This window comes from Octopus bimaculoides, chromosome 24 (genome assembly GCF_046866305.1).
Source record: "Octopus bimaculoides isolate indiv1 chromosome 24, ASM4686630v1, whole genome shotgun sequence".
Lineage (NCBI taxonomy): Eukaryota > Metazoa > Mollusca > Cephalopoda > Octopoda > Octopodidae > Octopus > Octopus bimaculoides.
The window spans coordinates 5,965,198-5,988,076 of NC_142951.1; the positions used below are offsets into that span (position 1 = coordinate 5,965,198).

At 38.1% G+C, this 22,879-nt stretch overlaps 2 protein-coding genes across 2 annotated transcripts; one reads left to right on the forward strand and one right to left on the reverse strand.

Annotated features, from left to right (window-relative positions):
- Nucleotides 1-377: 377 nt before the first annotated feature.
- On the reverse strand, nucleotides 378-7,895 carry LOC106879259 (translocon-associated protein subunit gamma). Its single transcript, XM_014928757.3, has 5 exons — nucleotides 6,589-7,895; nucleotides 3,954-4,080; nucleotides 3,238-3,330; nucleotides 1,747-1,878; nucleotides 378-507 (listed from the first exon to the last, which is right to left on the reverse strand). Exons 1-5 carry the CDS (start codon nucleotides 6,734-6,736, stop codon nucleotides 441-443), a joined length of 567 nt encoding a protein of 188 aa, XP_014784243.1. The 5' UTR covers nucleotides 6,737-7,895; the 3' UTR covers nucleotides 378-440.
- Nucleotides 7,896-8,992: 1,097 nt separating this feature from the next.
- LOC106879261 (26S proteasome non-ATPase regulatory subunit 9) lies at nucleotides 8,993-16,050 on the forward strand. The gene is made up of 6 exons (XM_014928759.3): nucleotides 8,993-9,183; nucleotides 10,748-10,850; nucleotides 12,399-12,589; nucleotides 14,873-14,974; nucleotides 15,505-15,593; nucleotides 15,863-16,050. Exons 1-6 carry the CDS (start codon nucleotides 9,100-9,102, stop codon nucleotides 15,882-15,884), a joined length of 591 nt encoding a protein of 196 aa, XP_014784245.1. The 5' UTR covers nucleotides 8,993-9,099; the 3' UTR covers nucleotides 15,885-16,050.
- The last annotated feature ends 6,829 nt before the right edge of the window (nucleotides 16,051-22,879 follow it).

Below are 22,879 nucleotides of genomic sequence, written 5' to 3' on the forward strand. Positions count from 1 at the left end.
ATTTCAAGAGAAGGTTCTTCTGTTGTAAGAGAAACAGTGCTCTGAACAGGATCTAAGCATGATTGTAGATCTGTACAACCCATGGTGACTCGGAAAGTGGATGTGAAATGATGATGATCATTATTATTGATTACAGGTTCCAATGGACTGATTACTGTTAGGGAGTGTGTGTCAACACAGTGCAGAACAAATACTAAAGGGGAACAATTTCTTCTTTTTTCAACATCGGCACGAGAAGGCGAGGCAAGCACCAAATTCACTGAAGGACTTTGTTGGCACAGGGTACCATGCAGTGGGACTGAACCTGGAACCATGTGGTTTGGAAGCAAACTTCTTACCATGCAGCCACACCTTCAAAAAAAACAAGGGGGCCAAGATATGTTTATTAATTTTTTTTTATTTCATTAATTTGTTTTGTTTTTTTTAAAAAAGAAAAATAATTATTTGGTACTGGTGGATGAGAGAGCCAAAAGTCCTGCTGAAGCAATCACTGAAAAGAGATAATTGCTGAGGAATGGTTAAGGAAGACAGCATTGGAAACGGATTTCTTTTTAAATTCTTAGCTTGATTTCAGCCATTGGGCAGTGGCCATACTGGGGCATCATCACATTCAACCCATAGGGGGATAACAATTATATTAAACACATTTGTATATGTAGAAAGACCTTCTCTCTGGAAAATCTACTGGTTTGTCATTTTGACTGCAGCCATGCTGGAGCACTGCCTTCGAGGGTTTTAGTCGATCAAATCAACCCCAGGACTTATTCTTTGTAAGCCTAGTACTTATTCTATTGGTTCCTTTTGCTGAACTGCCAAGTTATGGGGATGCAAACACACCAACACTGGTTGTCAAACAGTGATTGGGGGACAAACACAGATATAGAGATACACACATACATGCATACACACACACACACGTATGTATATATATATATGCCAGGCTTCTTTCAGTTTCCGTCTACCAAATCCACTCTCAAGGCTTTGGTCAGCCCGGTACCACACAGTGGGACTGAACCCAGAACCATGAAGATGCTGTCGTTCATGTATCCACCTGATGAAAACGGTTTTTTTCTAATGACGTAATATCTCCACTAATTAATCAATCAAAAATTCATTGGAAACAGGTGTAGTGAATTGATACATTATCCATCTGTTATTTATTCAATTATCATTCACTTCTCTCAAAACCTGCTCCTTGTGTAGATCCGAAGTTTATTATGGATCGTACGTTTAGTACAAGGTGTGTTTCTTAATTAGCCTCAGGGCTATTGATATAATCAGTCAAGTATAGTTAATTGTATACATAAGCTGATTACCTTTCTGCCTGTACTTTGGTACCCACGCATGTGTTCCTCTAATTTTGTTGAGTACACATTTTACTTTTCGACCCGACCCGGTGCCCGATACACTTGACCCCTGATATATATGTGTATATATATATATATATATATATGGTATTAGGAAGGGCATTCAACCATAGAAACTATGCTGTGTCAGACTGGAACCTGGTGCAGCTCTCCAGTTTGCTACCTCTGGACAAACAGGCCAACCCATGGACAACAGACGTTATGATGATGATGGTTTAGTGTCACAAGGTGAACAAGGGTCAACAAATTTTTGGAGGGTGATGGTTGCAGGAAAATTACAAGGAGAGAAATTCCAAAGGGAAGATGTTTTGGGGGAGGAATGACCGGAAGGCTAAACAATGATAATACTGAAATAAAATACATTTGGGAAAAAGGATACAAAGTGGAGTTGAGACTTTTCATTATAAGAAATGAGATAACGATGAGGAGTGCCAGGTAGAGGGCGTTGTTGTAGAAGATGGAGAAAGTGGTTGCTTCATAGTCAGCTACTTCATTCTTTTTCCATAATATTCTGAAAAGATAATAATATAATAATAATGAGAAAGTAATCATACTCTGGGATATGTCAATACACGCAGATAGAGAAATTAAGGCCAATAGGCCAGATATAGTTGTCAGAGATCATTAAGAAAAAAAAATGCTTTCTAATTGATGTATCAATACCATCAGATGACAACATTTCTCTAGAAGAAATGGAGAAACTTTCAAAATACAAAGACTTGGAAATAGAGGTAACTCGAATGTGGAATCTAAAAACAGAAACAATTCCTATCATAAAAAAATATTCAGACAAATACATAACAAAAACACCAGGACTAACAAGTATATATAATATACAGAAAATAGCACTACTAGGCACTGCACACATCCTACCCAAAACACTTTCAATACAACCATAAGAGCACCACAGCACACAGAGCTGCGCTCGGTAGTGAAGTGAAAGCACGTGATAAAAGTAAGACTACTGAACAATAATAATAATAGTTTCAAATTTAACTGGACTCAGTTACTAGAATACCCTGTGATGTTGATTTGTATAGTTAACTGTTTAGCATTCGTTGCCAGAGCAGCTGTCTGGCTTCCATGCTGGTGGCACGTAAATAGCACCATTTGAGCGTGATCGTTACCAACGTCGCCTTCCTGGCATGTGAAAAGACATTCGAGCGAGATCGTTGCCAGTGCCGCTGGCACGTAAAATACACCATTTCGAGCATGGCCTTTGCCAGTACCACCTGACTGGCTCTCGGAGTGGTTGGCGTTAGGAAGGGCATCCAGCTGTAGAAACTCTGCCAAATCAGATTGGAGCCTGGTGTAGCCACCTGGTCCATCAGTCCTCAGTCAAATCGTCCAACCCATGCTAGCATGGAAAGCAGACGTTAAACGATGATGATGATGATGAAAGATGATTCTGTCAAATTTAATACTTCTTTATTCACATTGTTTTGAATTAATCATCCGTTATCTCATAGCTTTGAGATTTCGATGATGTGAGTGTTTATTTTCAGAATGACATTGTAGGGTAGTTTTGAAGGACTGTCATGACTTGGGTGTTAAAACCTGGCAGAGCCCATCCCCTCTCGAAATCCGATTCCAGCTGATCTGAGACAGAGAACAGGAGTTGATCCCAATATTAGACTGATATTTCCTCGATTCTGAACGGATGAAAGATAAAGTTGACAATGGTTGGTTCGAATATAAAACAGATTGAATATTTTGGCTGGATGTGGGGGTTAAAGATTTATTGTTTTTTTTTTTTTCCAGTACAAATACTACCCATACCATGAATTCTGGGTACGCTTGCAATTCAACCCTGGTACTTAAAAAGATCCCACTTCCTCTGGAATAAACAAACAAATAAATAAAAACTTGCCTCTCATCTTTTTCCTTCTTACTCATCTTCTTGTCTTCACCCAACTTTTTCATCATTTCGTTATTGACAGCAGACTCTCTCTTCTGGGCAACTCTAAAGAATAAAGACAAAACAAGGTTGTATAAACAACAAAACAAGGACTATAGAAAGGTAAACAAACAATACTGCATAGAGTTCTATAAAAACAAGATTGCATAATATTGTATATACACAAGATTATGAGGAAACTCCCTTCGGTCATGACTGACCATGGGATTGAACCTAGAAAGTTACCCTCTGAGGCACAAGTCTGGGCAAGGTTGTTTGTGGAAGACCAGCAGTCACCCATGCATACCAGCCTCCCCATCTCCACACCACTGATGATATCCAAAGGAAAAGCAAAAAGGGTCCGATACAGCTTGGGCACCAGTGACATCGCAACTCATTTCTACAGGTAAGTGAACTGGAGCAACGTGAAATAGAGTGTCTTGCTCAAGAACACAACGCAGTAATGATGATATTGCATGTATATTGTGTTTAACCCCAGGCCAGCCTTGATCAAGGAAGTCTTTCAGCCATGACCACCCTGGCCAAGTACCGGATGTCAAAGTTATCAAATGGTGCTCACCCTTAGCTAAATTCTTTAGCAATGTTAGAAACCAGCAATATAACTACTTTCTGAATGAAGATGAGAAAAAAAGAAGAAAAAAATGTTTGATTTGAAGATGAATACTTACTTGTGCTTAAGTACAAATTTGACATTTTTGTAGGCATATGCCATTAGGTAGGTACTCAGCAAAGTTCCAACGATGAAGAGGAGAGCAGATTCCAAAACATCCATTTGGTGAATTCTCCAGAACAACCCTATGAGACACAGAAACAAAAAGTCAAGTAGCGAAAAAAGAAAAATCAAAGCTAATGGAGTTCTTTTCTTTTCTTTATTAGAATCACAAGAATCTAAAAAAAAAAAATCAATCAGTCGTTTCTCAAAGCATTTAGTAAAACAGGTACTCTTGGTTACAGCGATGGGGGTTCCAATCAATCTGATCAGTGGAACAACCTGCTGGGGAAAGAGTGGCTGTGTGGTAAGTAACTTGCTTACCAACCACATGGTTCTGGGTTCAGTCCCACTGCGTGGCACCTTGGACAAGTGTCTTCTACTATAGCCTCAGGCCGACCAAAGCCTTGTGATGGAAACTGAAAGAAGCCCGTCGTATATATGTATATATATATGTGTGTGCATATGTTTGTGTGTCTGTTTGTCCCCCCCAACATCATCGCTTGACAACCGATGCTGGTATGTTTACGTCCCCATAACTTAGCAGTTCAGCAAAAGGGACCGATAGAATAAGTACTAGGCTTCCAAAGAATAAGTCCTGGGGTCGATTTGCTCCGACTAAAGGCGGTGCTCCAGCATGGCCGCAGTCAAATGACTGAAACAAGTAAAAGAGTGCAAGTGGCTGAGCACTCCATAGACATGTGTACCCCTAACGTAGTCCTCAGGGAGATTCAGTGTAACACAGAATGTGACAAGGCTGGCCCCTTTGAATTACAGGTACAACTCATCTTTGCCAGCTAGAGCAAATCAGCCGCTGCATTTATCTCTAAGCTTTGTAATCGTTCTATCTAGACCAGGGGTTTTCAAACTTTTTGACTTGCGGACCCCTTTATATTTCAGGCTTTACCTTAGGGACCCCCTTATAAACGCTTACGAAAATTATACATAAATATTTGCTTAAAATAACATATATTTTTACATTTATTTATTTAACAGTATTTAACAAATAGGTTTATTGTCAATTAAACGATTTCGATTAAAAAACATATAAAATCAAATTGCCCATAAAAAGTATTTGCTGTTCACGGACCCCCTGTGGTCCGCGGACCACAGTTTGAAAACCCCTGATCTAGACGAACGGAGACGAGGGATAAACACACACACACACACATATATATATATATATATATATATATATATATATATATATATATATATATATATATATATATATAACATACGACGGGCTTCTTTCAGCTTCTGTCTACTAAATCCACTCATAAATAAGGTTTTGGTAGACCCGGGGCTATAGTACAAGACACTTGTCCAAGGTGCCACGTAGTGGGACTGAACCCAAGATCACATGGTTGGGCGACAAGCTTTATAAGCCACACAACCACGTCTGCACCTGAAGCGAAACATGGACATTGAAATAAGGAGGATGTGTAAAAACTGGAGGAAAAATGAGGTGACCCTGTTCCATTGGATTTTGTGATGCTACGTGTAACAACAACGGAAGTGAGATGAGCTGGAATAAAAAAAACTGGGTATACGACGAATCAGCTGTAGCGTGTAAAAGAGATACAGAGGTAAAAAGAGAAGATGGAAACACCTGTAAACATCTTTGATTAAAGGTATGCTGGATCAGAACAGTTGGATTTTTTAAAAATCACGAAGATTCTTGTTCATTCAATGTTTGTGTGTAATCATTTCCAGCTTCTACCTCTGGAGTTTGTCTCTAAATGTGATTATTCTGAGACAAGAAAAGGTGTATCCTTTTCGTCGTTTGAACGACCAGACGTAGAGGGAAAATGTAGCGACGGAAGGGAATCTACCTAGAACGATTATACTTTCTCATGTTTATATGTATATATATATATATATATATATTGTGTACGTATGTATGTATCTACGTGTGTATACATGTAGAGACATGTCTGTGAGTGTATATATACTTCACGGTTATAAACTGTATGTATATAAATCTCTCTCTCTCTCTCTATACAGGGTGTCCACAAAGTCTGGGTACATGGAGTAAATAAAATCATAACATAAACAATTAAATATAAGAAATAATAATTTCTTAAAGCATGTATTAATCCCTATGTACCCAAACTTTGTGGACACCCTGTATATATATATATACACACACTTTCTTATTTATATAGTGTGGGTGTGTATATATTTATACTTTCTTACGTTTATATACTCGTGTGCGTGTACGTATATATATATATATATATATATAATGTATATATATATATTTATATATATTTTATTATACGTGTGTGTCTATATAAATCCGGCAATTCTTCAATTCCCGTCTCATGTAAAGCAACGATCATAACAAATGCAAACTCGACATTAATAACTACCGACCAGCTGGTGTGTGAAATGAATAACTTACGCGATAATATTAAATGTTTAAATTAGCTGAAGATGCTTTAATTAAGAACCCCCACACACACACTGGCCAAGACATATGGGGAGGCATCTTAGCGAGGGTCTCCAAACAGCTTCACCAAATGGCAACGGCTGACGTGGCACTTAAAAAGGAAACACACAAAGTGTGTTGTCGAAATGTTGAAACTTACAGATTGGTATGGTCGAGATAATCATAGCATTTCCGTAGAACAAAGCAGATGATTTCGTAGAGACATCTCGGCTGAAATCTTGCAAGAGGAGTTCCTCCTCCCGTGTCAGTTTGTTCTGTTTGTGTCCGGAGGCGCGACCACTGACCATGTTTGATGATGGATCACGATTGATGGAAAGAACGAAAGAGCAGAAAAGAAGGTGTGTGTGATAGAGTGTAAGGACTACAGTGACACCACTTGGCGATGGCAGTTTCTAAGGGTAGATAACTTAACGGCTTGTCCAACGAATTTTTTCTTTTTCTTTTTCTTTTTGTTACTTCTCGCTGCTGGAATCATTTCGTTTGGAACCCGAAAAGCTTTATTGATTAATTAATTAATTAATTAATTAATTTATTTATTTAATCTTTTCTGAATTATGGCTGTGGCTTGATTTTTTTTTTGTGATGTTTTTTTTTTCCACTTTACTTGGTTCCGTCATTGTACCGAGGCCATGCTGGGGCACAACCTCGAAGGGTTTTGTCGAACGAATTGACTTTTTATTTATTTATTTATTTTTCTTTCTTTTAAAGTCTGGTACTTGACTCTCTTGTGCCGAACCGCTACGTTACGGGGGCGTAAACAAACCAACACCAGTTGCCAAAACGGTAGTGGAGGGCTGTTAATTTTTGCCAATGTTGTAAATCTACTTTTGGATCTTATTCTTTTCGTTCATCGTGTTTTATTTGGTTAAAATTTTCTCCACCTGGTTTTGCGTGCCAATTATGAACAGCGCATTTTCTTTCTTTCTTTCTTTCTTTCTTTCTTTCTTTCTTTCTCACAAAATGATAATGAAAATGTCACCGGACATCGGGCTAACAAGGCGATTAGGGAAGAAATGGTTTGGTAGTCTGTGAGGCAAGAAGCTCTTCGTCAATTTTCTTTACTTGCAGAATCTGGATGAAGGCACAGAACTCTTGACCCTTGCAGGCCCTCAAAGACTGGCGAGAATGATGCCCTTAATATTCCGTTTAAACTGTCGCAGATCAAAGCTTGATGAAAAGGCCATGAACAGGGAGGAGATTCCAGAGGGATGATGTTCTGGGCAAAGAAGGATTGGAGAGTATGGTTAGTGCAGGTATAAGGGTGGTGGTGATTGGACGCAACAAGGGCGACAAGAGGTAGAGAGTTGGGTCGGTAGAGGGTGCTTGAATGGTTGGGCTACGACACTCGCCAGCTCTGAGAAGCAGAGGCCATTATATTAGAGATAAAGGAAAGAGACAGAGAGAGGAGACAGCTCGTCTGTGGGTTAGAGGCTAGAGTTTGACATCATCATAACAACTTACGCACGCACGCACGCACACACACACACACAAAGAAACAAGAAGGACAAGGTTTAGCAAATATGGTATTAAATTAACGCTTTAATGGGAAGAGGAAGTCTTAAACGTTTCGGACATTAATCCTTTATCAGACGAAAGAGGAAAGCTATGAGGGTGTGAGACAGAGAAAAAGTCTGCGAGAAAAAAAATAAAAGAAACAGACGAGGGGGGTTAGTAACAAGGTAAGAGAAGGTATAAAAATTTGTGGGAGAGAGAAGGGAAAAGAATAAAGACAAAACAAAGTGATTTTTTTATATATATTAGATGGATTAAGGAAAAAAAAAAAAAAGAAAAAGATGGAAGTGGTAGGTGGTCGCAGGAGATAAAGTGCATTGCAAAGAACTATAATGATTAAAAGTGGAGTTTTGAAACAGCTTTTAGTAGCTCACTAGGGAGGGAAAATGGGACTCGGAATTAGGAGGAGGGTCAAAATTCTAAACGACTGAAATTTTGGAGAAAAAAAAAGTTTTCAGAATCGTAATTTTCATTTTATGAAATACAGAGACTGAAGAATGAAAGAGGGCTGTTGGGACTTCTCTGTTCTTTGTATAATTTTTTAAAAATTATTTCCCTTCTTTCATCTCACTTGATATTGTTTACTATAGGCACTGGACCTGAAATTTTGGAGGAGGGGGTATCAGTATTCAAACTGGTACTTATTTTGTCAACCTCGAAGGGTGAAAGGCAAAATCAACCTCGGCGGAATTTGATCTCAGAAAAATAATGCCGGGACAAATGTAACGAAGCATATTGGTCAGCATTTTGTCCGGCTTCAGCCAGCTCGCCACCTTTAGGCCTCATTTAATATGTCATTCTTTGTGACGGTAAGTTGTAATTCGAGAAAGAGGTGAGATTTGACTGCTATTTCTAGCAGATCATGCAACCGCGTTGTTTCGTAAATAATGAGTTCGTTCTTTAGTTACAAATCAGTCTTGATCGAAGAGACATTTGACCAAAGGCGTTTTTGAGTCGTGATCGTCTCGCCTCCTTATTTATTTATTTTTTTTTAATTATAGCCAGAGTGTATTCTGTTCTGCTTCAGCTAATGTGTATGATCTGAGGGAATTTAACTGCTATTTCCAGTATTTCGAACGACTACGTTGAAGTTATACCAATCATACGAATTGCGGCTGTTGCTGAAGCAGAGCTAACAATGACAACGAACATGGAGGAACTTATGACGAAAAAGAAAGAAATCGAAGACCAAATCAGCGAATATGGCGAAATATTGGAACAGGTTTGTACATTGACCACGTTTTATTATTTAATATGAACATTGGAAACACAAGGCACCAGTTTATTGATCTAATTCGATGAAATATTGCGATAATATTGTGTAAATGTTGGAAGTTGTGTATTTAATTTTAAACGAACATTGAAGAAAACAAACGAATTAGTGGCGTTACGAATTCCAGATTTTTACCCCTTTTTTCATGGCTAGGGTTTAAATTCATTGGTATGACTACACAAGTTACCCCTCTTGACTTTGTTTCGTCATAACTTTCAGAAAATGGATATTTTATCGTGAAGTTTTCTATATATACACCTCAGATGGTGTAGGTTCCGGTTATATTGGAATATAATGCTAAATAAACACTAACCCTGACACTAAAACCCTAACCTTAACACCGTAGTGAAGATCGTGCGGGTGTTATGGAAAAAGGCCAATCTTTGGTAAAGTTCGCCGAAGACATTTTTTACGGAAAAGGCCGATTTTTAGGAACTCGTACCGAAAGATCACCCAGTATGGATGTTAGCACGTTTACCAATTTTGTTTTCACATTAAATTCTGATATAATTGTAATTTATGCCATCTGAAAGGTATTTTAGAAAATTTAATTAAAGAATATTATTTTTCTATAAGGTATGAGGAAACAAAGTCGAATGGCACATTTGCGTAGGTACGCTAATTTATTTTCGCATACGCCAAAAGAACTTGAATGGTGACATTGCAGAATTTATGCCAGTAAAATACAGTTTAATCAAATAATCTTTGTTGAAGGATAGTATTTTTTTCTTTTTTGTTACTTGTTTCGGTCATTGGACTGTGGTCATGCTGGGGCACTACTCTGAAGGGTTTAGTTGGACAAGTCATCGCCAGTGTTTATTTTTGTAATGCCTGGTATTTTGTCTATCAGTCTCCTTTTACTTAAGGGATGTAAACAAACCAACACTAGTTATCAAGTGATGGTGTTGGGGACAAACACTGGCACATACACACATGACAGGCTTCTTTCAGTTTCTGCCTGCCAAATCCATTCACAAGGCTTCAGTTGGCCCACAGCTTTATACAGACATTTACCCAAAGTGCCTTCTTGTGGGACTGAACTCAAAACCACATGGTAGGGAAGTAAGCTTCTTAACCGCACAGCCATGTTGGTGATATTTTTGAAAACATGAAAATGCTATAATGGCCTCTGCTCCTCACTTACCCAAGGTGCCATGCAGTGGGATTGAAGCTGGAAGTACCTGGTTGTGAAGCGAAGTTCTTAACCACACAGCCATGCCTGCACGCATGCACATACATATACGCATGCACGCATAGACTTATCTCTCTCTAGTCATTATTTTATGTTTGTTCTCTCATGTTTGCATGGGTTGGCCGAGTGTTGTCCAGCACAGTCTTCTTGGTTGTCAGATGTCATTTACAGGAGTTCTTGACTGCTATTTCTAGCAGTTCAGTTCAAGTGGCCATATCAAGTCGCTTTAGCAAATGTAATTTTGAAACCCCTGTTTTCCGTTGTGCATTGAATTCACCAACATGAGAAATTTTACTTTCTTTCTTTCTTTCTTTCTTTCAGCAAGGTGGAGTTGGTATGACCGAAGCTTTAGTGGACAAAGAAGGTTACCCACGGGCTGACATTGATTTGTATTCTGTAAGAATTTCTCGACGGAAGATTATCTGTGAGTAACCACAAGGTTTCATTTCCACCCTTAACAGCCTTAACGAGATGAATCTATTTAACCCTTTAGCACTTAAACCAGCCATATCTGGCCTCAAACTGGCCAGATCTTGCCTGTCACACCTGCCCTACAATGCCTTTGTAAAAACAGACAATCACATACTCAAAATCTCAAAGCTACAAGATAATACATAATAAATTCAAAACAATGAATAAATAAGCAATATATTTCACAGAATAATCTGAATGCTAAAGGGTTAAACTAGCCACATCTGGCCCAGATATTTAACCTGTTTTGTGTTCAAACTGGCCAGATCCAGCACCTCACACCGAACCTACAATGTCATTCTAAAAATAAGCGATCACAACATGGAAATCTCAAAGCTATGAGACAACGCACGATTCACTCAAAGCAATGAGAATATTTAAACATTACGTCCAATCCATGCTCGTCCAACCCATGCTAGCATGGAAAGTGGACGTTAAAGGATGATGATGATGATACTGATTTGACAAAACAGTCTGAATGTTGAAGGGTTTTATATTTTCATTGTTTGAGAGTGAATAAGCGAGTTACTTCCCTTAGTTAAAAATAACAAAACAAACAAACATGGTTCCTTGTTCGAATTCATTTCAGTCCGGTGTCCATGCAAAGAAATTCTTTTCTACTCTAGACATATGGTCCGAAATTATGGGGGGGGGGAGAGGACCAGTCGATTAGATCGACCCCAGTACGCAACTGGTACTTAATTTATCGACCCCGAAAGGATGAAAGGCAAAGTCGACCTCGGCGGAATTTGAACACGCTTTGTAAGTCACATGGTCTGTAATCGGGGATTTTGTGGTGAGTTTCCAGTTGTCTCCCTTGCATTAGAATCTTGAATTGTCTCCCGGCAGTTCTTGGCTGATGGGTTGAAGGACTCGTTCCAGCGCTTTATGATGTGGGTTCAAATCCTACAAAGGTCAACTTCACCTGTAATCTTCTCAGGGTCGGTAAAACAAAGTACCTGTAAGATACAAAGATCGATGGTATCGACTAGAACCCCCCCCCCTCCGCCCTCAAAATGGTTGGCTTTGTATCGAAACCAAACCATTATTGTTATTATTTTCGCGTGTCTTTATGTTCTGAGTTCAAACTCCGCCTTGGACGACTTTACCCTTCATCCTTTCGGAGTCGATAAATTAAGTACCAGTTGAATACTGGGGTCGATGTAATCGATTAACCGCTCCCCCGAAATTGCTAGCCTTGTACCAAAATTTGCAGCCATCATCATCATCATCTTCATATTATTACTATTATTATTATTATTATTATTATTATTATTATTATTGAAGGTAGCAAGCTGGTAGAATCGTTAGCATGCTGGACAAAGGTGTTTAGCAGTATTTGATCTGTCTTCATGTTCTGAGTTCAAATTCTGGTTGAGGTTTATTTTGTCTTTCATCCTTTCGGGTTCAATAAAATAAGTATGAATTGAGCACTGGGGTTATTGTAATCAAATTATCCTCTCCCTATATATGTATTTTTTTTTTTTTTTTTGTCCTGCAGGTCTTCAGAATGATCACAAGGCTGTGATGAAAGAAATCGAAGAAGAATTACACAGAATCCATGCAAAAGCTCGAGAAGAAAAGGAGAGCCAGATCCAAGAAGCGGACACCGGCATCAAAGTCTCGGCTCCAGCTCTTCAGCCTTTTGCCAAAATAGACCGAGTTGACCATGGATCACCTGCATTTACTGCCGTAAGTGTTGGCCCTGATTTTGTTCATCCTCAGTAAAATTTCTGCCGTTTACTAACGTCTAGGAGTCTCTCAATTTGGGGAGTGTGTAGGGTGATGGAATATGGGGGGACAACGGAGAAAGGTCATCAGTGGAGCTAAAATGGGACCAGGGGGTGGTCTACTGTTTGTAATATTTTTTGGTGGGGGTAATGCTTTGTATATATGTTATGTTGTGTTTTTTGGAGAGTGGGGAAACAAAACTCAAGGATTGTTCTGGATGGTACAAGTTCTAGTTATGGCACTGAGAGGTGTACACATCAACATCATCATCATCATTTAATGTCCATTTTCCATGCTGGCATGGGTTCGATGGCTTGACCGGAAGTGGTAAGGCCAGGGGCCACACCTGGCTCCGTTGTCTCTTCTGACATGGTTTCTATGGCTCGATGTCCTTCCTAATGCCAACCACACCACGGAGTGTACTGGGTGCTTTTAATGTGGCACCAGCACCAGTACTTTTAATGTGGCACCAGCATGAGTCCTTTTCATGTGACATCAGGCACTGGCATCAATTCTGCTGTGGCAGGTGGGTCTTCTTGAGTACAACAGTGTGCCAGGTATCTCGGTCCTCAGTCATTATGTATAAATCTTAAAACTCGAGATGCCAATGCCCCATGATGTAGCTAGAATAGAGATTTGAGAAATCTTATCAGCTGGTTTTGTGTTTTATGTATAAACCTGTCAACAACACCAGAAGCACGGGGACAAACCCTGGGCATTGTTCTCTTTTCTGCTAATTATCCATAAACAATAAAATAATCCTTTCTACTAAAGGCACAAGGCCTGGAATTTGTGGGGAGGGGAACGAGTCGGTCACATTGGCCCCAGTGTTACACTGGTACTTAATTTATCGACCCCGAAAGGATGAAAAGCTAAGTCAACCTTGGTGGAATTTGAACTCAGAACGAAAAGACAGACGTAATAGCGCTATGCATTTTGCCTGGCATGCTAATGATTCTGCTAGCTCGCCGCCTTAACGAACAATGAAATAAAGAATGGCTAATTGCATGAGTACCTTAGGAATGAGAACCCAGGTTCAAAATTCCCTCAGGACACCTGATGAAGGCTGGAGAGTAAATCAGCTGAAACGTTGTACCCCCACTGAGAGGGAACCACTAGAAATAGCAATCCCATTCCTGCAAACCACAGCGATTGTCTTCAAATATTGACGGACACATGGAAGAGTGTACCTCTAAATTTAGCAGAAGGCAGGGACTCCCCTGATCATAGGTCTGCTTGAATATGGTTACTGAGATTATCAGTGACAACTGGTTAAACATAAAAAAAACAACAACCTTATCCTACTCATGTCATCATTGCCATCATCATCATCATCATCATCATCATCATCATCATCTTCGTCATTGTGTTAACGTCTATTTCCCCATACTTACATGGGTCAGTGAAGACTTGTTATATATAACACAAATGTGTCGTATATTACTGTACACCACTTTCTTTGGACCCTTCAACTGTGGAATTAAATTTTGTGGTGCTTCTGATAATGATGTTAAATATTTACCAAAAAATAGCATTGATATTTTCTGTAAGTCAATAAACTTCCCATATTCCAATGAACTTTCCGTATCTCAATGAACTTCCCATATCCCAATGAACTTCCCATATCTCAATAAACTTCCGATATCTCAATAAACTTCCCATATCCCAATGAACTTTCCGTATCTCAATAAACTTCCCATATCTCAACAAAGAAATAGTTTCAAACATGACATTCCTCAACAAAAGATAGATTGGTAAATAAAACTTCTGTTCGAGTAGACATATCTGATTTCCACAGAGAAAAAGGTGAACCAATGATAAGAACAATGATAAGGATGATTACACTAACGAAGCTAATTATGACACTGTTGACAATCCTTATTCTCTGTATATTGTAATTAATTAATTTTAAACATTTCACTACAAAATTAAATTTCCTTGATATTCCAGTAATGATTTTAAAAATCTGCCAAAAAATAGAATTGGTATTTTCTGCAAGTCCTGTTGCCTCAATAAACTTGACATATCTAAACAGAAAATGGTTTCAGTCTTGACATTCTTCAACAAAAGATAGATTGGGATATAAAACTGCTTTCCACAGTAAAGGTTAACAAAATTTTGAGTAAATATGTCTGATTTCTGTAGTAAAAGGGTTAATCATCACTGCTTAGTGTGCCTTTAATTAAAAAAATTGATTGAGTTAATTTGTTAAATGATTAACGAATCTGAGTATCTATTTTATAGAGCTTACGTGTTGGGGATCAAGTCCTCCGGTTTGGTTCCATCTCGCGCACCAACTTCAAGACACTACAAGATGTTGCAAAAGTTGTTCAGCACAGTATAGACGTAAGTTAAACCAGCAACCACTGTGTGTGTGTATGTGTATGTGAGAGAGAGAGAGAGTGTATGTCTATTTGTGGAATAGATAAAAGTATTGTTTGTGTCAGTATGTGTGTATTTTTGTACCTGTTTATGTGTATGTGAAAATATCTATGGAAAGAGTGTATCTGTTGAAAAGTATTGTCTTTGTGTGTGTGCGTGTGTGTGTGTGAGAGAGAGAAAGTGTGTGTATGAATATTTGTTGTTTAGCTTGTTTGGGAGTGTGTGTGTGTGTGTTTGTAAGAGAGAGATAGCATGTATTTTTGCTGTTAGCAGTTTGTGTGTGTATTTGATAGAGAGAGAGGGAGAGATCGGGTGTGTGTATGTGTATAATTTGTTGTTATGTGTGTGTGCATATGTGAATGTATATTTTGTTGTTAGAGCCATTCTGTGTGTGTGTGTGTGTGTGTGTGTGTGTGTGTGTGTGTGTGTGTGTGTGTGTGTGTGTCTCTGACTGAATTTCTGGATAATCAAAGAAACCATTCTGATTCTTTCAGAAATCCATTTCTGTGACAGTGCTGCGTGATGGTAAAGAACAACGGTTAACGTTGGTGCCCCAGAAATGGAGTGGTCAAGGATTTCTAGGGTAAGTTAGAACAACAGTCACAGACAAGCAGTCTTTGGCACCACCACCATCATCATCATCATTGCCCTCCCCCTCCTCCCACTCCTCCTGCGATAAAATAAGTACCAGTTGAATACTGGGGTCAATGTAATCAATTCATCCCTCCACACATAATTGCTGCCCTTGTGGCAAAATTTGAAACAATTATTATTTTTATTATTATCATCATTATTATTATTATTATTATTATTATTATTATTATTGTTATTGTTATTTGTTTCTATTTGCAGGTGTAATATTGTACCTCTATAAATTCCTTTGCCAGTGACTGAATCCAGACTTTGTATTTGCCACACCAACAATAAAAACTTTTGTTTCTTTAATTATGTAAAAAAAACTTTGTTGATTTGTCATTTGATTGGTTCTTTTCACTGATTGGTCAGCTGAATGTTTTGTTACCACATGGTCGGGATGTAAGCTTCTTAACCACACAATTGCACCTCTCTCTCTCTCTCTCTCTCTCTCTCTATATATATATATATATATATATATATACACACGTGTATATGTATATATATATATGTGTGTACGCATATGTATATGTATGCATACACAAACACACACATTGTAGGTATATATATATATATGTATGTATGTACATATATATGTAAATGTATGCATATATACTTATTTATGTATATATATATGAAATGTATATATATATATACATATATATATATATATATATATATATATATATATATATATAATGTAAACACATCTGTCTGTCTGTCTGTTTGTCTGCCTGTCTGTCTTTCTGTCTGTGTGTATGTATATAGATGTATGTATGTCCATTCTTAGATACACACACATGTAATCTGTCGTTATGTCTACTGATAAAAAGCTGATAAAGCAAAGACAGTAGATGAAAGGATATCTCTTCGCTACTGAATACTAAGATGTGGGGGGGGGGGTCTTCTGGGGATTTAAAGAAGGATTTTCAAAAGAACCCCAGTTTTTAATTGCAGGACCCCATAGAGACTCACCTGTGTCGTGATGTCTGTTTATCGTGTGCATGCGTGCGTATGTGTATAGGTGTGTGTTGTGTGTTGTATGTAGATGTATATCATGTTTATGTGTGTGTGATGTGAATTATCTTTCAAGCTTGGTTTCTGAGAAATATCTGCAGACACAAATGTACAGATATCGGGTCGTATCATAAATACTTCTTTTATTTTTCAAAATTAAAACAAAGTTCTTTTCTAATCTAAAATATACTCTCTTTCATTTTCTACAATGCTTTTCCATCTATCTGGTAGACTTGCAAGGTCTCTCTTCCAAAATTCACTTGTCCATGACGAAAAATACTCCTCCAGTAACTGTTCTGACCTCGTCTACAGAATTCATATTTTTTCTGTCCAAATGATTTTGAAGACTACAGAATAAATGATAATCAGATGGGGCAATGTCCAGCAAATATGGTGGGTATATATACATACATATATATACATGCATATTTATATGTATACACACACATTTATACATTTACACACATATGCATGCATACATACATACATACATACATACATACAAATATACTCCCCACCTCCTTAGCCAGGTAGAAGAGGATTCGACAGGAGTCCCAGGCAAACAATAATTATCTAACGTTTATTTTAATTTGGGTGTTCATTCAGAAAATCGGTGGACCCTTCAGTCGAAATCCCGGTTACACCTATTCTCTGTCTGTCTGTCTGTCTGGTTGCTTGCTTGTGTGTGTGTGTGTGTATGTGTATGTGTGTGTGTATTAAAACATTAATGTATATATATATATATATATATTTAAATATATTTATCCATGTATATCTATATATATCTATAAATCTCTCTCTCTCTCTCTCTCTCTGTATATATATATATAACATATACATACGTGTACATGCGCACATGCGCGCACATACATACGCACATAAGTACACACACACCCACACACCAATAGAGGAGCATATATAAGTACATACAAGTACACACGCACACACACACACACACACACACACACACACACACACACACACACACGCTCATATTCTTATGTATATAGGTCGGTAATACCCATTTCGTGTTCCGTAATGGTTTGATGGGAAAAGAAGTCGAGTGAGACTCATTATTTTGATATGATTAAAGTGGAGGAGGTTGTTAGATTTGGGTTTAACAACACCCAGAGGTAGATGTGTGTTTTTTGGGGTGGAAGAACTTGAGGGAGGGGGAGAGAAAAAGAGAGAGAGAGGGAGAAAGAAAGAGAGAGAGAGAAGGATAACCATTTGTGTGTGCTAGGGTTGTCAGTCAAATGGGTGTCTATACAAGTGTGTGTGTGTTGGTGTGTGTATACACATGTATAATATGTATATGTATATATGCATGTGTGTATATATATATATGTATATATATATATATATATATATATGTATATATATATATATATAGATATATATATAGATGTATAGTATGTATATATATATATATATATATATATAGAGAGAGAGAGAGATGTATAATATGTATGTATGTATATATATATATATATGTATAATATGTATATGTATATGCGTATATTCAAACGGCATAGTATAATCCAAGTTCTGGCCAACCGCATCAAATGATATGGAATAGCCTGGGACTATTCAAGGTAAACAACCCTGAAGTATTTCACCCAATGGGTAAATCGTGGGTTCGCTTCGTTGAATTATAAACAGCTTACTGGGTGTGTGTGTAGATGTGTATCTATCTATCTATCTGCCTATCTATATATCTCTCTGTCTATCTATCTATGCATACTTATAGCCATGCTTGATCACTAAGTCCACAAATTCTGTTTTTATTCTCTCTCTATTTATTTTCTCTTATTCCTTTCCGCTGAAGAGCATATGCTTGAAACATAAAAGACTTTTTCACTTTCCCGAGCATCAAGCTAATACACCTGCTTGTTGTGGCATCTTATACAGGACAGTGCTACTGATATTTATAGCCCCAGGAAGACTTCTCCTCCAGCTGGCTCTCTCTCTCTCTCTATGTGTGTGTGTGTGTAAAATAATTCAAATAAATAAAGAGACTTATACAACCACACAGTTTTTATTATTGTCGTCATTTATTCAGCATATTCTCTTTAAACCTCTGTCTGACGTATGTTCCTGCTTCATGAATATATATCATATAATTATATATGATATATATTATATAAATAATCGATATGCACATGTGTATATATATGTATATATATATAAATTTAAATGTATATCTATCTATCTATCTATCTATCCGTCCGTCCGTCTGTCCATCCATCCATCTATCTATCTATCTATCTATCTATATATGTATATAATTTGTATGTGTATTATATATGTGTATGTAAGAACATTATATCATATACCATGTATGTATGTATATATGTATGTGTATGTATGTATGTATGTATGTATGTATGTAGCTATCTATCTGTCTGTCTGTCTATCTATCTGTCTATCTGTCTATCTATCTATCTATCTATCTATCTATCTGCTTATCTACATGTATGTATGTATGTACGTTTGTATATACGTTGGCAGCCACCCAGGGTGCTTATGAAACGTGTCAAACACCCTTGAGTCAGGGTCCAGGTTTGGGACCGAAACCTTCCAGAATGATTCATGGTTCCCTTCTCAACGTGAATCACTCCTTGTCCGGGACATTTTGGTTACAGAACCGACTGGCGACATGCCAAGAATGGTGTGGCCTGTAGAGGTGTCGGTGGTGTTGGTGGCTGGTTGTGTTGGTGACTGCGGTGGTAGTGGTGGTGGTGGTGGTGGTGATAATGACTGTCCTATGACTGATGGGTTGTGTAATGCAAGCCTTGGTGGTGGCAGTGGTGGTGGTGGTGGTGGTGGTCTTGGTAATGATGGTGGTGGTGGTATGTTGGTGGTGATGGGTATGGGAAGGGTTTCACATGTGGCAGCAGTGGCGGTGGTGGTGGCGGCGGCGGTGGTGGTGGTGGTGGCGCTGGTAGTGGTGATGATGATCGTAGTGGTGGTGGTGGTGGTGGTGGTGGTGGGGACGATGACAGCGGTGATGCTGGTATTGGTAATCGTGATGGAGGTGCGTGGTGCAATGGTGACGATGACGACGATGATGATGATAATGGTGGTGGTGATCATCGGTGGTGTTGGTGGGGAGAGGTGGCAGTACGACCTGTAGCAGTCTCATATTGTTTGTCATATTCCACTGATTCCCTCTGACATAACTGTCCCAGGAGGGGCAGAAGTGTGCCTATTAGTTAACACATAGTTTTGTGAGTCAAACACCGCCAGTGCAATAGTAGTAGTTACTACTACTACTACTACTACTACTTCTACTACTACTACTACTGCTGCTGCTACTACTACTACTACTATTACGACTGCTGCTGCTACTACTACTACTACTACTACTACTACTAATATTACTACTACTACTATTACTACTACTACTACTACTACTAGTACTACTACTAATATTACTACCACTACTATTACTACTATTACTACTGCTGCTGCTTCTACTACTACTACTACTACTACTACTACTACTACTACTACGCAACGAACTGTATACGTGCTGTCTACGATAACAGTATGTTAATAACACACCTGGTTCATTGGCGCAAGAGATTCTGTGACACCGGTGTCACGACAAGTTCTATATCGTCAGCCAGAAGTACCCGGACCTTTGAGCGTAAACAAACCGGTGATTTTGTTTATAATTTCAGTGAAAAAAGCTGTTTAAAGATCAGTTGTCAACTGACAAAATATCATTATTTGCATTGTTTTCAGTGAAGAAGTAAAAGAAAACGTTATCCTTTAGGAAGCCCACAGAGACGATTGGAAGGGAGCACGAAGCGGTGTTGATCTGATTGAGGACCGCACTGAATCATTGATCAATTTCTATCGTCTATGCATGCGTACTGAAGTGATATTTCGGTAAAACAACGACTAACCTGCTCTGACGGTGATCTTGCAATTCCCCTATAAGTCTAGCATGTGAAGCATCCTACGTGTTGCATTGTATTGTCACTTTGATCTCGGTGATCTTGTAATTCCCCTATAAGTCTAGCATGTGAAGTATCCTACGTGTTGCATTGTATTGTCACTTTGATCTTAGGATGGTACGGAGCAAAATACATCATTCGCGTTTCGAATGTAAGTTTACAGGCACGAGAGACACCATATTAGACAATCAAAACCACCGCCACCAACAACAACAACAACAAGATCTGTTACAGCAGTAATATCAACCCCAACAACTGCTTTGGCCTTAAAGGGTTTGTATATTGTCATTTGGTTTTCAGATAGTCTTCAGCGTCCAGTTTTTAAATTTGAATGCGGATAAAATTATGTCAACGTATGACAAATTTCCTCTAATTCGGCGTGTGCAAGCTGCTCCCCACTTTTTATCAACTCTATTCCATCAGACTAATTTCCCTTGGTGCTTTCTAAACAGTGTCATTATATATTTCCACCATAAAGCTACGAGCTGACGGGAATCGTTACCGCGTCGGAGAAGATGCTTGGCGGTATTTCTTCCGACTTTTATGTTATCATTATTATTGCCGGGTTCCAACCCAAGCCGCAGCAAAAATGTCTACCTGTCACCCTTCTCGATCCATCATCACTGCCTGAAAACATTCCACGCCAGTGTCTGCGATCAAGTTGTCGATGTAATTGTGACGACATTTTCTTCTTCCTACACCACTTTGAAGTGGATTCCACAAGACTAATTTGGCTTTTACATTCTGAGTTCAAACGTCGCCGAGATCAACTTTACCTTTCATCCCTTCGGGGTCGATAAAATAAGTACCGGCTGAGCACAGAGATCGATGCAATCAAGTACCCCCCATCTCTAAAATTTCAGGCCTTGTGCCTATAGTACAAAAGCTCATTATATTTCCGCCATGGAAAATTCTCGTAATTTACAGTTGAGAGGTTACAACTAAACTTTATTGCTGGTACAACTACAATATCGATTCCTATTATTTTGTTTTTGGCATTTTTGCGATATATTTATAAGTTCTGCTTTGGTGAGTTTTTAAGGTCAAACATGGAAACAATCTATTTTGACAGCGTTCCGCTTTGTTTACACGAATGGAATTTTCTTTTGTCCCTTAAATATTTGTAAACCGGTGGTCCTTGGTCCCATTCAGTTATATTTTATTTCTTTATTTAAAGTAATGTTGTTTCTGTGTATATTTGAATTATGTGTGTATGTACGTGTGCGTTTATGTGTGTACGTGTGTATGTAATTGTGTGTAGGTGTCTATATGCTAGTGTGTGTGTATACGTGCATGTGTACATTTGTATGTATGCATTTGTGTGTATGTGTTCGTGTGTATGTAGCGTGTGCGAGTGTGTTTATGTATTTGAGTATGCATCTGTGTGTGTGCGTGTGTATGTGTTTGTGTGTACATGTGTGTATGTACTAATGTGTACGCATGCGTAATTGTGTGTGTACATGTGAATGCGTGAGTGTACGCGTGTATGGACTAATGTGTACGCGTGTGTAATTGTGTGTATGTGTGTGTACATGTGAACGTGTATGTACGTGTGTATATATGTGTGTGTACGTATACGTGTATGTGTGTGAGTGTCTACGTGTGTATGTTCTTGTATGTACACGTGTATGTACGTGTGTATACATATGTGTGCGTATGTGTCCCATATACAATATTAACTCAAATCCCTTAAAATATTTTCCGGACCGAATCGGTGTAATTATTTCTTCATTGAAAACCTTGTATTGTTTATTGTTTTTTTTCCTTCTAATTATCCTGGTCGCGTAGGGGTGGCGGTGAGAAAGCATGTATATATATATTGTATGTGAATGTATGTATGTATATTTCCATTTCTATGTATATTTTTATGCTTGTATGTATACGTATGTATATGCATGTATGTAGACACGTTTGTGTATGTAGATATGTATGCATATATATATATATATATATATATATATATATATATATATATATATATATATATATATGTCTGTATGCATTAGTGTGTATATATGTTTATATATATATATGTGTTTATATATATATATATATATATATATATATATGTATATACATGTGTGTGTGTGTGTTTATATATTTATATGTTGCAAATGGATTTGTTATACGGTGCCGTATTTTGCAATCCTGCAAATAATAATAATAATGGTATTTTTATATAAGCTTAAAGCTTATGGCGATCACCGTGCAATGACTGAAGAAAATATTCTAATAATGGGGCATAAAAGCCCTC